Source organism: Meleagris gallopavo, chromosome 1, assembly GCF_905368555.1.
Source record: "Meleagris gallopavo chromosome 1, MGAL_WU_HG_1.1, whole genome shotgun sequence".
NCBI classification, from domain to species: domain Eukaryota; kingdom Metazoa; phylum Chordata; class Aves; order Galliformes; family Phasianidae; genus Meleagris; species Meleagris gallopavo.
In genome coordinates this window covers 53,553,631-53,570,859 of record NC_139404.1, presented here as the reverse complement: position 1 = coordinate 53,570,859, position 17,229 = coordinate 53,553,631, and the positions used below count along the sequence as shown (strand labels likewise).

General features: G+C 39.8%; 1 protein-coding gene across 2 annotated transcripts in view; it reads right to left on the bottom strand.

Annotated features, from left to right (window-relative positions):
- The window catches only part of APPL2 (adaptor protein, phosphotyrosine interacting with PH domain and leucine zipper 2), a 33,003-nt gene that overhangs the window by 5,001 nt on the left and 10,773 nt on the right, over positions 1-17,229 (bottom strand). The window contains exons 3-14 of one of the 2 annotated variants that reach the window (XM_085227821.1): positions 14,270-14,329; positions 13,721-13,792; positions 11,662-11,749; positions 9,513-9,554; positions 9,336-9,394; positions 8,250-8,396; positions 5,966-6,048; positions 2,433-2,591; positions 1,058-1,246; positions 711-753; positions 575-631; positions 379-467 (exon numbers count right to left, since the gene is read on the bottom strand). In XM_085227821.1, the coding sequence (XP_085083947.1) occupies positions 379-467; positions 575-631; positions 711-753; positions 1,058-1,246; positions 2,433-2,591; positions 5,966-6,048; positions 8,250-8,396; positions 9,336-9,394; positions 9,513-9,554; positions 11,662-11,749; positions 13,721-13,792; positions 14,270-14,329 (1,088 nt within the window). The remainder of the gene's footprint in view (positions 1-378; positions 468-574; positions 632-710; positions 754-1,057; positions 1,247-2,432; positions 2,592-5,965; positions 6,049-8,249; positions 8,397-9,335; positions 9,395-9,512; positions 9,555-11,661; positions 11,750-13,720; positions 13,793-14,269; positions 14,330-17,229) is intronic. The other variant, XM_085227825.1, reaches the window with a different exon arrangement.

Below are 17,229 nucleotides of genomic sequence, written 5' to 3'. Positions count from 1 at the left end.
GGACTGACAGGAATTAGCTGAGATAACGTGCAAGAATATTTCAGTGTACAATGGGAGCTCTGCTGTATTATCCACATCACAAGTTGTTCCTTTACTACGAAGCGCTTAGAAGTAAAGCTTGTTTGTTTTAGGAAAAACAACAAAAACACAATGGCAACTACGTGGAGCTTCAAGGCTGTGCTGTGGAACAATAAGTTACCCTCAACACTTTGCATCTCTTCTGGCTTTCAGCGGGTAAGTTCAGAAGGAACTTGCTGGAACACATAAGATAGTAAAGGCAGGGGCTAAACAGGACCTTCTCCTGGGTGACTGCTGCCACATGAAAGGAGTGTGACTGAGCAGGCAGCAGTCTCATGTCCATGAAAGTGAGTGCAGTACCTGGGATGGTGAGCTTCATGTTTTTTTGCAAAGCTAGTAATGGGAGTCACTGCCTGTAGGGCTGTCTGATTTAACTTGATTGCGGCTGCCTAGGAAAACAAAACAGAACAGAGCAACATTGGATATATTGTCACACAATGAACAACAGTAAAGCAAATGGTAAGGAATGGACTGAAAAATGGAAACAATTTCCCACCTCTGGATTGTCGGTGAGATAGATCTGTCTGGAAATGTTGTTGATGGCACATATCCACTAGAAGGCAAAAAATGAAAGCTGAACACTTCACGCTCACATTTATACAAGAATGACAACATTAAGACAATATTTTTACCTCCTCGTATTCCTTCCTGCTTTCTGCTTGAAGAGTTATACCCCTAGAATTCAAACATAGTGTATCAGTGCTAGCAGTGGACAGAAGGACTCCCAATCTTACAGTGTCAATAGACCATGTCTCTATTAACTTTTAAAGGATCAAAAATCACAAGAAGGCTGCAGCTAAAGGATGCTGCCTTTGCCCTTCAGATACTTGTTGGGGAAGATGGGAATGAACACGCTCTTAGTTAACAACCTTCCAGAAACCCAGAAAGGCTTGCTATTACAGCAAGCAAGTTTTACATGAAACAATATCTGAGCAGGCAGGTGTGACTGGCTGTCCTCAACAGAGCCTGTCTCTCATACGTTTTGCCTGTAGGAGTAGTGATCTGAAAGCAGTATCTTCTGTCTTCGCAGTCCACAGCCATAACAGAGCAGTTGTCCAGGTCCTGAATCAATCCTCCAGCTACTGCTCCCCTCGGCTGACACATCAAGTTGCCACCTTGGGTGAAGAAGTACAGTCTTTCCCAAGTTGTAGTCACCAGCCCTGTTTTACTAAAAAGAAGATGCAATGATAAAAACCCATTACTATTTAAAAATGACTCCCCATGACCTAAAGAAACTTCAAACGTACCCTGAACTTTATGTTCAGGTGTGCAAAATTTTTAATGATGAAAAGTAAAATCAACACCTATTCCTAACAGAGATTAATCTTTAATCTAAGGTGAAGAATTAATCTCATAGAATGGTTGAGGTTGGAAGGGAGGTTTAAGATCATCTAGTTCTAACCCTCCTGCTATAGGACATCTCCTACCAGCCTGGATGGGGCTTTCTAATTCTAAACATCCCAAGCTAAGAAGATTCTCTGCAGTATCTCCTAGTTATGGGATACATGAGTTGTTAGCACTGAGTAACTGACATGAAATACTATCAAGCTTGATTAAAAAAATAAAAGAAGTATTTATTTTCAAGCTGATAAGCAGCATGAGCAATTTTAGAACAGAGACATTGCATGTGTCTTCTGCAGTATTTCAAACCTTATCTGCCTTGCTATGAAATCCTTTCTGTTATATTGTAACCCAGCACTTAGAATGCTGCTAGAAACCCTAAGTATCCAATACAAGAAAAACAAGAAAAGAATATTATAAGTAAAACAGAAATGAACTGACTTTTTTCAGTTATAAAGACCAGGTTACTCTGTGCCACCTAACTTTGCTGCTGTATACACAGCTCCTCTGGAAGGCTCTGGAAGATTTTATTTGGAAAATCTGCAGAGGTAACTCTGTAGATTGGCATACATTTAACTTGTACGGTCCATAAAACTTGTATTTATGCAAAGGAGGTGGCTTATGAAAACCCATATTAAATACAAAAGATAGCTGTTCTCTGTAAACACTTTGTTTTCCTGAGCCCTAAGAACTGGGAACAATCTGAGCCCAGACATACAGGCTTCTAACTTTTACCCAGCTAATCACAGAAAATCATCCCTGAAGGCAAATTCAACCAGAAGTAAAATTCTGTTTTCAGGGAAATTGTATCAAATGCCTCTAATTGGGTTTAAGCTTCTCAAACACATTTTCGGAGGTGACAGAGACACTTAGGAGTTGAAGGATAAAGCTAACACAGCGATTCAGGAGCCTAAAACATCATTATCTGAGCAGTCTTGAAGACCTAAAAAAAACAATAATATAGCAACTAGTCAGCAATTACAGAAAGCAGCAGGCAGCAACTACTGTCTTACTTTCTAAGATTAAGGTAGCCAGCCTTCTGGATGAGATTCCTATTGATAGCAGGTGAAGTTACATCAGAGTCTGGAGTGTAAACAGACTCATTAACTGAAATTAAGTCCTGCTGGGATATCCTCATTTTTTCAGCTTCAGCATCCAACTCTCCCTGTATGCTGAGAAACAAAACAAAACAAATTCAGAGCCACCATTAGTCAGTTCATAGCAGAATACAGTAACATCTGTGACCCGAAATGAACAAAAAATATTAGTTGAGATTATATATGAATCCATTTAAATGTATAAAGTATTTGAGTAAAATCTCCTACCAGTTGGGAGAGTAATGAATGCAAAGATAAACTTTATTTTTAGATGAGATCTCATAGGAAATGTAATTTAAGACAAGGTCAAGGTGGCAATGGGGAGCAGAAAACAGACATTTACCAAGGATAAATTATGCCTGACCACCCTGACTGCCTGCTGTAATGCAACGTCTAGCTTGGTGGGTGATGAGAGAAGATCAGTGGTTGTTGTTTCACTTGTCATCAATCAGCAAGACCTTTCCAGTGTTCAGTGGTGCTTCTTTTGGGTCAGTACTGAGGCCTACAGGTTTACAGTCTTTAATGAGAACAGGACAGTGAGACAAACTGTACCATCAGCAAGCATGCAGATGTCACCAAATTGGGAAAGCTAGCTGATATGCCAGAGTACAGGCTGCTCTTCAGAGGACCTTGACAAGCTGCCCAGTGGGCAAATGAGAACCTCATGAAGTTTGCCTTAGCAAAGGCAAAGTCCTGTCTCGGATGGAGAAACCCCATGCAACAGTAAACACCAGGAGGTATCTGGGCAGAAAGATTTCAGCAAAGGACCAAAGGTCCTGCGGCACAAACCAGCACCATGCTCTTAAAGTAAAAAAATGCCAGCTACATCCTGGGCTGCATGAGCAATAGTACAGTTAGCAGCTCACTGAAGTCATAATTCCCACCTATCCAGTGGTTTGTGAGCCTCCAGTAGGATACTGTGTCTAGTTTTGGTGCACCACCACATGAAAATCAGAAACAAAGAACAAGACAGTCAGGAAAGCAGAGCATGTGACGTGAGAAAAGGCTGTAGAATTGTTTTCCAGCCTTATGAAATGAAGATGAAGAGGAGCTAGCTTAATAACTTAGTGACAGAGAATAAAGCAGATGGAAGAAGATGGAACTAGCCCTTCTTGGAGGTGTGCAGTGTTAGATGAAAGACAGTGGACACAAGCTGTAGCAAGATACTGTGCGTGTGAGATAGAAAGAGACTCAAAGTTCAGCTGGACACAGCCTTGAGAACTCTGCTCACGCAGGTCCTGCTCTCAGCAGGTGACCGGATGAGATCACCTCTCAAGGTGTCCTGCAGCAGCTGTCCTTGGACTTCCAGAGAAACAGTATCAGTAAATGTTTGATTTATTTTTTAATTTTACCAAAATTAAAATTATCACAGAGTCACTGAAACATAAGGGGTGGAAGGGACCTATGGAGATTATCGACTCCACTCCTGCTGCTAAAAGAGGTTCCTTAGAGTAGGTTCCTAGGATATTAGGAAAACTTGTGGGGTAGGAAGATAAGAGTTTTTGTCATTGCTCACCTTAGAAGGCATTTAACACTGGACACCTATGCTTTAAGCATCTTTTACCTCTACTTGCTGCCCTTTTGGAGTACATGAGTACATGATACATGCTGTAGAGAGCCTGTGTTTCTTAAAAACAAAACTTCCCTGACATCTTTGGAGTTCCTGAGACTGAAATCCTCTTCCTAAGGCCCACCTTTCTTATCTTCAAGATAGAAAGGTAGGAAAACCTGTCAATTCTATATACACATTTGTGGCAGCTAAACCAAATGGTTAGTGAGAATATTTCAATAGTTTATCCTTTCTAATGTGTTTTGATTCTGCTAGCAGTATTTACTATATAGATCAGTATACTTCTAAATATGAAGAGTCAGTTTCACAGTCAGCTTAAACAGACACGAGACTACTTCAGTGCTGAAATTCTGTATCTGCAGTGGCTCTCCTCAGCTTGTTCCAAAGGAAAACAAATCTACAAAAAGCTTTCAGTTTGATTAGCAAGCAGAGCTGACTCACTGAGGCCTTGTGATCCCCAGCACTAAAGGAGGAAAGGAGTGGGCAGCACGTTTTTCAGGGGCTGTGTAACCTTTAGTTATGAAACCATGTCCTGTGTCAGTAAGTGCTCAGCTGCACAAAGCCATTCACAATTCTGCGAGCTTCTCTTTGGGGTTTTCCAAAGACGTCACACAACTGCACCAGTTACATTTGAGTGGCCCTTTCCAGCTTTGCTGCATGACAGAAAAACATCAAAACCAGACCCAGACAAATACAGCAGTCTATTTTTGCTTCCATTCAGTGTTGTGTCCTATCTAGAACACAAATGCCAGACTTTTTGACAAGTGCTTGTTCTACAGTGGTGAGATTCTCCAGTGCTGATTCTCTGCCTACTCTTAATGAAGGGCACTACTTCAAGGGAGCTGAAAGCCTGTCCTCCAAATTGTACAAACACTCTGCAGACTGTAGAGGAATTTATCTCAGAATTGAGCTCAGAAAGAGATATAAATAAGCATAAAGTTATAGGAAATAAAAAATGATGTAGAGAAAGACAGTCTCCTACATAGGGAGATTACTTATAGCACTGTTCTCAAATTAAGAATGCATTATTTAAAATGCCACCAAGTCAGAATAAGTAATGATTTGGATATACTCCAGTTTGAAAGGTGTGAAGCTATAAAGCAAAGGGTTCAGTTCAGTGTTCCTGCTGATTTAAAATAAACGGTGAGTGTTCTCTCTAATGTGATTATGTTTTAAATGTAAAGTTTACAACATTTACAAGGACTTAATTATAATTAATGTCAATCTTCACTAGAACAGAGGAGGACAAAGAGAGGGAACAAGGAAGAAAGGATCTCAGAAGTAGAAGCACAAAAGTGGGGCAGTTTATTGCAGTAGGTACTTAAACAAAGCAGGCTGAACACAGTGAACTGACACAGCCTACACTGGCTGTGATAAGTTCTGTGTCTAGGGCAAGGAGCTTTAATTACCTTGTGTAGCTACAACACCAAACGCAACAAGTCCTAAATGCTTATTTAGAAGGTCGCTGTAATAATAATCTATGATTATTATTACAAAAGAGCCAAAAAGTATAAATACCTCTAATTCAGCATGCACTTTCACTTCATTATATTAATTCCATTAACCCATTTCAAGCCCAAATGTCATGCTTTTGTGTTCATGAAGAGACACTGTGGTATAAGAAAGCATTTGAATGCTTCTCTGGCTACATTGTAAAAATACTCCTCAGTGCACTGACAGTACTTTCCTTTATGTGCACAAACATCCCCCAGCTTTCCACTTGCTGCTGTACCAAAGCACATCCAACAGTGCAATACGAGCACGGAAGCACTCTCCTGTGTTACAAACAGTGGCACTGTCTATTACGTGCAAAAGGTTACAGTGCTATTACTCAGAACTCAAAGGAACAAATAAAAAAGAAACAAAAGTATTACGTCACCTCTGAACCATGTCTGAAACAGATGTCAAAAAGCTGTCCAATCTTTTGGAAAACATCTCCGCTCCTTTCTTAAAGAAGTTGATCTGAAAAATATAAAGAAGGGACACTGGAAGTCATCTCGGTTCTGGCAGACAAATAACAGAGGGCTGCGTTAACACTGATCCCATTGTGACTGATGCTTTGGGCTGGCAAAATAATGGCTGAAACAACCGTGTTGCCTTTCTTTGTACTTTTCTCTTTTGCATCTTTCCATGCTCTCGTATGCCCTTTTTCTCACATAAGCTATTGGCTGCTGACAGGTATGTTTCCAATGAACTTGCTAAATGACCACAAAGAGGGAACAGGCAGCCTTCTCTCACACTGGCACTGTGCAGAATTGGGTCTGTGGTGTTACAAGCCACTGCAACGTCACCTTATCAACAGGAATGGAACATGAATCATCCATTAGATTTAGTGGACCAACCTGGAAGTCTCTAAAGTCAGTCAGGAAAATGATGAAGTGTAGCTGTGCTAGCACACATCTCCACAGCAATCAGTTCTACACAGTTTTACCACGGATTTTGTTCTACTAAAAGAACAAAAAAAAAAACAAAACAAAAGCCCCACAAAAACCAAAGTGTGCTTTTTACTGTGGAAGCTGCATTCGCTTTGCCAGCATGGCTCAGCCAGCATTCAACAGCACAGCTACACAGTTCCATGTAGGCTTTATCTTGGATTCTTGTTCCGGGGCACAGTAGGAACACGGCCATGGCTTGTGGTGTGTGTGTACGTGTGTAATTAATTAGTTTTATCAAAAACATTTAGCAAACTATTCTAGAAAGAAATGCAGAAACTTCAAAACAATTACTTGCAATTAAGCAGTTTATTTAACACAACACTACTCGTGATTCCACTTATTTTCCCTAATTCTGGGTCGTAGGATTCCTCTTACTCACATCTCGGATTTCTGCAACTATATGCTTGGCCACAGACTCCCTTTACAAAGGAGAGAAAGCAGACTCTCTTCAAGAATGCTTCACCTATTTATTTCAGAAGCCTACTGCAGGAGGGAAGAACACTGCATTCCAGTGACAATAATGAGAGACTGGCGTGTCCAGTTTAGATTTTGAGGGCAGTTTTCAGTGAAATAAATCCTGTACATTAGCCACTACTTCTAAAAATTCCTTATGTTCTGCTCTTTCTTTGGAAATGTGAAGTACTAGCCACACATTTTGAATCATTAATAAAGAAAATATATAGTTTAAAAACTGAGAGGTGATTCTCATTTAAACATCAAAATCAACCGGCTTCTGGCCATTCTGCTTTTCCCATGACAAGCTGAGATTTTCCTGCACAAAGCACTGAGATATTTTTCCACATAAAGGAAGTTGTTTGGCTTCCACAAAAGGGAAACTGGTGCAGTTCTTTTGCTCAGGATAAACAATTATACAACAAAGAAGCAGTATCAACTGCCATGGTGGGAAAAGTGACTGAATTCTCATTAAATACCTATTTTATATAAAGAACATTATCAGCAAAAAGCAGAGGACACTGGATATGATGATCCACACTGCCATCTCAAACAGACCATTGCACCCATTTTTATTATATTTATTATATACCCAGCTCATTTTTCCCTTTGCTTTCTTTCATCAGTTTCAAAGCACAACAGATACTTAAGATGGGCCAGTAATGAGAATCAAGAGCTGTGAAAGCACTCGTTTATTAATCCCCCTAACATCCTGGAGAGTCAAATTAACAGTATTACTACCTCATCAACTCACAGTTTTGAGAAATATGTGTTCAGCCATTACAACAAATTGCTGGCAGAATGAAGATTAGACACAGGATTTCCCAGCCTTATGTTCAATCCACCCTACTGTTCTGTTCTTCTAGTTCTCCAGTGCATGCTCTGTTCCTTGTGGTGTGCACTCCTCATCAGTATGCTGAGCATTATGTGCCAGGAGGGGAAGTGCTACATAGAGTTTGTGCAGACACTGAGTAAACAGTAGAAGTAAATGCTGTTGTACTGAAAACTTAGCTGTGAAAGAATTAACCCCAGGCTGATTTTGCATACAAGTGTACAGTACGTTTCCCTCCCCCCCCACTGGTATCTCTCTTTGATACCTAAACACTGAACTACCTGTCACAAATGTAAACAGCTGTTAGAACCCAGGCATGCTGAATAAAGTTTCGGGTTATTTTTCTCTGTTTTCATTTGTCAGTTTCCTAAATTGATCAATCCAGAACTACAGTGTTTTACTTTTCCCTGGGAGAGGCCTAACTGTAGTTTTATTGTCCATACCTGTCCTCGTGTATATCCTAGCATAGGTTCCATCATTGCCACTCTCTTCCTGTACTGCAGAGCATTCAGGGCACAGTAATATTGCAGAGATGAAAGATGCTGCTTTCTCCTTGCATTCGCCACTTCTTTTGCCACTTCTGCCTTATGCTAAATAAAAATTGGTAAGTAGGTTGACAAATTGTTACTGTGCCTAAGGATATATTTACTGATTATTTTCAAGTTATCTTTAGACAAGGTTCATTACAGAAGGTTCATTAACATGAAGGATGAGAAACTAACATAGGAAATCTAAAACCCAAATCAACTTCAAGCCCTGCTCTGTAAAAATACTTAAACATTTGGGCAGTCCCTGTGGTTATTAACTACAAAACTACCACAACTAATATTCTGGATCTGATCTCAATGCAAGAGATTTGTTTGCAGCTGAGATCACAACCCAAGCCTCCAAGTGCAGAACACAGAGATGAATAATTCATAATATGCTGTATCACATTCTGTTCTGCAATGCACACCCTCTGAAGGACTGTCCTGTAGAACTGAAGCCCTCTCAGCACAGGGTCATCGTACATTTCTGGCATACAGAGGCATTAATTTGGAATAGTGGTCCAGTGGGCAAGGAAGAAGAAACGCAGAGCAACCCCACCAACACAGTTTGGTGTGCCATAAGTGACAGCTTACAGGCAGATGTAGAACAATGGAATGCTTTATAAATAGCAGACACAAGGCTTTGAGACACGCTTTGCAATGAATTGCACCCAGTGCTACAGCATCACCACATCAGCTGTAAAACAGTAGGCCTATACAAGTCTATTTATAGCCATTTGGCTATTTGCCTGAAGAGATCCTCTGCACTGCAAGGGCTGTAGTTCAGCAACACTTGCCTAGCTTGGAGAAACGGGTATAACTGCTGAATTCATGTCTAAAAGCTTTGTGTCTGCTTAGAAACTAGATCACCAGTATTCCTGAGCTACTGTGAATTTAACTGATAAACTCTCCAAAGCTCATAAGCTTATGTAAAGATTAGCTACAGTGATGAAGACAGAATGGCTAATGAAAACTTCTCTTTTTCCCTTTCAAGTTCTTTACCTTTTCATTTTCTTTCCTTTTCGGTAACCTGCTATACTTTGCCATGGACACGTCATGTTCTGTAGACAAGGAATATTATTTTTTTAGAAATGTGATGTGTGTGTGCATAGATTAAAAATGTCTTCTGTGATATAACAGGTGCATAGGATTAGAAACAAACGAAACTAGGAAACATACCAGTGCTGGCAAGGCCAAAAAGATCCTTCAACGTGCTTACTTCTGAAAAAGAGAAATTGAATATTCAAAGTAGAAACTGCTGTAAACACTTGGTTCAACTGAGATCACTGATGGCATGCTTAATGCCTGTCATTCCAATCCTTTCAAAGCAGTGTCATGCCTGTCTTCAAAATTATATCATACCAGATCAGTTGCAAGATAAACAAACAGGCAGACAGGAAAATAAGAGTTGAGTTAGTTTACTTGAAAGTAATCACCATGAAAAAGACTCCTTATCTGTCAATGTAGTTTATCCAAAGAAGCACCATTTCACTATGCTTGCTATCACAATAAGCCCATGTCTATCAACAGTTCTGAACATCCCAACAAAGTTTACGTGATATCAAGAAATTTAACACAGTCCCAGTGACATATGATCTAAGCCTCCTTCATGTATGTAATTTTCTCCATCAACGTGGAACTTCTTTTGCTACTCTCTGTGAAAATAAATTGTTATCCAATACATCTGATTGCCAGCTATGATGTTGATGTGACAAACATTGGCCACCAGTTTCTCAAGCAGGTAGAAGAGATACTAAACAGCTGACTCAACTTTGAAAAGCATGGGGTACAAACTGCTCTTAGTGCTCCTATCAGTGTACATTGTAACTGGTAAAATCCTTCTCAAAAGGCTACAAAGCAAACACATTGGTAAGACCTGCCATTATGCAACTGTGAAAAGAAAAACAGTACAACTGTAGGATGTTGTCACGGACTCTGATTATTTGTAAAAATCTATTCACAAATCAGCTTCATGCCAGCTCTGTCTCCCCAGAACTCTTCCATGTGATTCTAATGTAGAATGATATTCCTTCCAGGTCAGACTAACACCTAAAAGTTTCTACAATATTCAATTCATAACAAGATCAGAAGTTTAAAAAACAAAACAAAACAAAACACAGTTAATCTTCTCTGTTTCCACATTTAATCCTATGATGAAATTTCAACATGACCAGTCCTCTAACAAAAACGCTTCTCTACAGGTAGTGAAAAACAATGACCAGCTCATGGACAGGTAAAATGAATAAGATTTTGACATCTAGGGAAGTTAAATAAACTTTCATTATTTCTTATGAAGAAGCTGAGGCTTTGGCTTCTGTCTTTTCTGTCTCCTTTTATGAACAAGAAACAAAATCCCTACAGATGGGAACAGATTCACTGTATCGGTTGAAGCCACATTAAGGAGGTATTAAAGCCTTGATAGAGCCAACATCTTACCATCCAAACACTGCTACGTATTCTTGACACTATACTGTGAACAACATATCCATTTTTATAACCACCTTGATGTCTCTGCAGTTTCAAATGAGATTCTATGATTTAAGAAAACTAAACTACTTACTATTTAGCTGCAGGGTTCTGGGTTGTTTTTTGTCTCCCATATCATGATGTCTTTAAGAAGCATATAAGCAGGAGAGTAAATTTAGCATGAGAATTGGTTGTTTTTTCTTTAATTCTGCAGTAAGAACTCACGTTCCTGCTGCATGAGTAGGCTAGAGTGTCCTTGAAAAAATTTGTTTCTTGAAATTCTACCCAACATTTGCGCTATTGCTTTGCTATTTAAGTGTGGAATTTCCAAGTTTGTGCAACTGAGTTACTTGGAACTACCCGTGTATGGCAGGGACTTAAAGAGGACAAACTGCTTAAAAAGGAAGGGACATATTACACAGTGAAGTTAGGAAAGTATTCCTGCTTGTGCTTTTCAAACAATCCCAGACTTCTGCAGAGGGATTAATGTTGTTTGCAAACCAGCTTCACTGCTAAATTTCCCTGTTTTAGGCAACTAAATTGTCACTGGCTTCAATGAAAGTATGCTTGTGTAAAAGTGCAGTGACACAACAGAGAACAAGGCTGTGTATTTCCAAACTTCACCCATCCAGGGCATAATGTATATGTGATGAAATTGTGCTGTTTACATCTCAGTGAAAGTATATGTCAATGCAATTCTACAGCAGGGAAAAAAAAGAAAAAAAGAAAACCCCACAGCTTTAGCGTGGATTATCAAAAAGAACAAATTCTTTTATGGGGCTATATGACTATGCCTCAGCTTATTACAAAATAAGCAAGAAGAAATACCAAGGGAAAAATGAAAATTTACAATACAACTTACCTGTGAGATCCTTCTCCCGAAATTGTATGATTGGGAGAATCATTGTGTCTGCAAGCTGTTTTGCTAATTCGGAATGGAGAACGTTGAGCTAAAACAGAGAACAGGAATGCTCTAAGACACAACACAATTAAAAAAGTAACACACACTGCCTGTGTTGAACTCTCTGTAGCCAGTGCTGATACAGGCTATAAGGCACGTTTGTTAACTTTAATCACAAGCAGTAAAAAGTTCTTAGCAAACCTTTCATCAAGAAAAATTATGTAAGGTCTTCTGGTGGATTTATAATTCCACCATTTGGGATCAGAACTATTGCAGTAAGACTGCCAAGAGTCACAACTATTCATAGAACTACAGAATTGTTTAGTTTGGAGGCATCTCTTGATATCATCTGCTCAAACTACCTGGCTCAAGTAGGGTCAGCTAGAGTAGGCAGCCTGGGCCCATGTCCAGTCAGGTTTTGAGTAACTTCACAGATGAACACCTCTACACTATTAATTGTTCTGGCCTCATCCAAGCCTTCTCCAAGGCACTAAAAATACACAAGCAGCAAACATCAAGCAGTTTATTGAAATTCTGCTGTTGGGCCTTTATATTGGTTCCTTTGGAAATTCGTGTCAAACGCACCTTAACACCACCTAAAAAACTCAAGTGCTGATCAAATTAATAGAAAAATGACACTCGTGGCTACAGACCAGTAGTGATTAAAGCACAATTCTGAGAGACAGATGGGGGTTTTGACCCAGGTTAATTCCTGCCTATTGTTTTCTAGGGATCCAAGAACTTTCCAGTTCCTACATATTGCGTTAGGGCAGTTCACCGTTAATTCTAGTCATTAACAAAATAAGATTACATGTGTAATCTGCTCTTACTGACCAGTTTTTGTTAGTCTCTATAACACATAGTAACAAATCCACTTCTGCGACCAGTCTCTCTCCATTCACGAGGACTGCCCAGGACACACTCACAACAAGGGGCAATATTCAACTTTCACAGCATTTTCCTGTTCTTTCCTTTGCGTGTCTCTAAAATTCAGCAGATGAAGACATATTTTAAAGCATGTTTGACATCGTTTAAGATGAAGGACAGGCTCTCATGTCAGCAATGGCATGCCGAATCTTAAATGGGTTGTGACAATTATCAATCACACTGCTAGAGCACCTAATATGGGATTCTGCCTTACGCAGACATGATAATCCCTGCACTTGCTCACAGTACCATTCCGAAAGCCTCCAGGCAGATTAGGAAGGAAAGGATGAAGTCAGCTTTTCTCACCTGACAATACAGACCTTAATGAGAGCAACTCAACACCTGTAGATAGGACATCTGGAACAAAGGTTTAGGGGCTAGCTAACAGGCTTAAAAGAAGGCTGAGGAACGGAGAAGGCTCTTGTGAGGGAAAACGTGACTGAAAAAAGTGAGCAGCAAGGTTCTCTCGTTTCAGCTCACAAAGGGAACAGTTCTCTCATATCAAGGAAGGAGAAAGTTCTAGTTTTTAACTGCTCGTACTTCACGAAGACAAGTACAAGGCTCATGGCAGTAAATGATCCTTTCAGCTATCTCCTGAGAGCACACGTGCAGCAGAAGGCTAAGGGCAAACTTCACCTTTAAGATTCTTCTCATCGTATCATTAAAGTAATTCATGGGGTAAGCACAGCACTTCAAATTTTTAATGTCCTGCATTCATCCATGGGCAGTTCTGGCTCAAACTAAAGCATTTAGAGCTTGAAAAAGTATATGCCACTTTTAAATCAAATGAAATTTCCACTCTATCTGAAACACATCCTGCTTCAGACTCTTTTCTAATCCCCCTATTAAGTAAGTTGAGATTTGCTTTGAGAATAGCACATGAGAGGAAGCCACAGATCCAGCTCTGGTGCTCCACAGAGCTAAAAGCATCATTACTAAAAGGCAGTACTACACTTCTTTCCACCTCTGTTGAAATGACTCTGTAAAATCCAGGCACAATTGAACCTTCAGTGGGAAGGTTCAGAACTAAAAGGGAAAAGACCACAACGTTCCATTACCATTGTAATAACAGAATACTGGCAGTTCAAATTACCTCATCCACAACTTTGGAAAAGTAATGAAGGGTGGATATCACTTCTTCATCTCCTTTTCCTAAGGCAAAATGCTGAAAACAGAAACATGCCTTTGGTGAGTATCAACAAAACTGACACAAGAAGTGTTTTACTACATAGGTAAAAGATAATTCCACAGTTAAGACTAAATGAAAAAATAGCAACTCATTAATAATTAAGTTCTTTATACTCTGTTTCTCTTGTTCAAAAGTAATAGGTTTTAGACAACATGCAATGAATGCTTATTAGGCTCATTTGAAAGTAATGGTCACACAGTAGGAACCAATTAGCTTCCATCTTCATAAATTCATTAACTAATTATTTGCACTGTTTCTGTTTCTTTCTTTCTTTTATATTTTAAGATCCTGAGAAGTGACTTAACTCTGTTGAACATCTTGGGGCATTTTGCAAAACCCTTCATATGAAATCAAGTCAATCCTGTGGACTAAGCACTTTCGGAAAGAATGCTTTTTGAACAGGCTTCTTTGCAGGTGCTGAAGGGTAAACCAAAGGTAAGATGTTGAACATACCTGCTTCTCGTAGGCAAGGAGCTGCTTCGAAAGCTGCTGTGTGGCAAGACACATTTCATTCTACAAACAAAAGTTACGTATTAATAGAAGTATTTGAAAGTCTGCAGTTTTGCTGTTAATACTACTTCATGAGCAGCTCCTTGACCAAATCTGTAACTACTTACACTGATGTTCAGTTGTATATGAACATTCCCAAAACACTTGCATAGAAAAGCAGTAATTTTGACAAACTAAAGACATAATCAACGCAGCTTTTTTAAGTTTCAACCTCTTTGAATAGAGGTTAATTTGTTGGGATTTTTTTCTTCCAAGATGGATTCAGAACAACTTCCAATATGTAAGTTGTTGAAACATCCTAAGAATGATTCATATTGGTTAATCATCTTTCCCCTAAGTCTACAAGAACAAGGAAAACTGGTAGATGTGCCCTTCTACAAGGTATTACTGCTTAGGGAATGTACTACAATTTAACTGAACTGCCTTAAGTTGATGCAGGACTACAAAACAGTGCACAATTCTGTGTTCTTACAGCTAAATCCAGTGAAAGTATACACACCCTTAAGAGTGAGACAAAGCAAGACTTGTAGGGAGGATGTATAATTTTGCTTGAACTAACTGGAAAATAAAGAAAAGCATTTGGATATGTCAATTTCTAATTAACATATTCACAACACTAGTATATAAACTGCTATTGCCCTGATTTGTTAGCAATGACTTAAAAATGAGAAAGTAAAATGGAGCAGGGGGAAATGAGTTCTGCTTTAAACCTTCACAGATCCTTCTCTTCCTTGGTAAAATACAAAACTCATCACTTTTCATTTAAAACTTTACATATTTGGAGGGGAAAATAAAAGGTGTTAAGGTCACGGAGAGCTTGTAAAGCTCACGGCAATCTCTGAACTGCTTTAACAGCATTATGCTGGGGCTGGTACAGAAAACGATTAAAACTAGGACAGAGTTTGTGTGTTCCCTCCCTCTGTCCCTCTGAGCAAGCAGAGCTAGCCATCTGGGCCAGAAATTCTGAAACTCTGGCCTCATGCCACCTCTGACATACTGCTCTACAGCCTGCCGTGCCTGCACCACCGTGGCACGCCACAAAGGAGGGTTAATGAAGACAGCAGGCTCATCCCAATCGTTCAGCCAGGCTTAGGTGTGCACAGGAGCACAGAAAGAAAAAAGAGGCATTAGCACAGCCTAAGTAACAGCAGCTGTATGTGAAGAGCTGCACTGTAAGCGCACAGCAGAAAAAGGATGAGCTAACTCTGACCTTCTTAAAACACTGTGCTGGTTACACTCAGAGGAGGCTGAAGACGGCAGAGCAGAGGCCTTCCAAGTCACAAACAAGGGATCTGAGTTGGAATTAATCTGGGTTCAAATTCGGATCATGTGCATCTCATGACTATTCTCACAATGATGGATCAGAACTTGTTTCTGGTCTCAGACCAATCACTGCACTTTCATCAAGTAGTAATACTCAGGATTCATGCAAGATCTGCAGGTTTGTTATAAAGACTGTGAAGCTTTTAACAAGAAAAAGCTTTACACAACCACTTGGCACATAAGTATTTCCGAAGCCAGTGGATGGATAAGGATGTTGTGACTTAGTAAGTTAACCAGCCTTGTTAAGAGCTCAGGGAAGGATGGGAATAAGCCTTAACTACCCATCCACAGGCAGCACAACACCCGAGAGACTCTGCCACTTGCAGAGTGGGAGCTGGCTGGCAAGCAGGGACTTGATGACAGGAGGAGGCTCTCTCTGTGTGGACTGATGACATGAAAAGGGTGTGCTTGTTTGCGTGCGTGTGGCTGGAGCCCAAAGTTGAATTTAAGACTACAGAAAGTAGCAGAAGTTCTCAGGCCTGGGATCTCAGCCATGAATACAACCTCAAAGCAGAGTAAGAACTGTAAGAACAGCAAGTCCTCTCACAGCAACTGTGGGGCTATGTGCTACTTTTATAGCTGGATTGATGTCAGAAATCTTTTGAAATCATCTGAATTTAGAAATACACTTTTTTTCCCCCTTTTCTTTCCCCACAGAAAGTTGGGCTGACTTGGGAACAACCATTCCACATATTATTCTGCCACATATTACTTCTGCCCCGTTGATGCCAGCAGGACACATTTCTGATGGCTCTTACTGGATTGATTCTTTGTGTCAAAACACCACCAACCCTTTACTCAATCCTGCCCACACAAAAGAGGGAATCCCAGGTCTTGCCTTGTGTTTCCCAACCACGCCAGACTTTGCAAAGATGCTTTCATCACGTCACACACACAACACAAACACTTGTAAAACAATTCACACTAAGCCAGTGAAATTAAATGCAATCACACTGCGTAAGGAACAGGAAGAAGGCAAACTGCTCTGCTGACCTAGTGGTAATACTGCATTGCTAAACACATTAATCTGGGAAAGTTTGGTTAATCCTCCTCCATTTGTTCCTAATCAGCCTTCTCCCTCCCCCTTCCTCCCGACTCCCACTACTAATCAGTCTCAAGACTTAAAAGCTATTTGCATTTATTCACTTGGCAGATCCACCAAATCCAGGGAAATCATTTTAATAGGTTTCAAGCCAGTTCCTAAACATTTTGCTACAGAATTACAGCAATGTTCACTTCCTTTATCCTGAACTGACTGAAATTCAGCAAACAGCAAAAGAAAAGTTATTACCCAGTCCCAACTGCCTGCTCAACATCTCTTCCACAATGAAATTTCAGAATTCATCAAGTATTGCTGAGTGGGAGAACTACTGACAAAGTAATACTTTCAGGCAGAAACATAACAGAGACCTCAATAGAAATCCAGATATTCTACATGAAGGCAAAATTAAACAGCACTGGGCCTCAAAAATATATTAATTTTCAGTTGATGATTGTACACACCAGGAAAAACATCATTGCAGTATTGATGCAAAAAAAAAAAAAAGTACAGTATTAGGAAAGACAAAAGGTTTGGCACA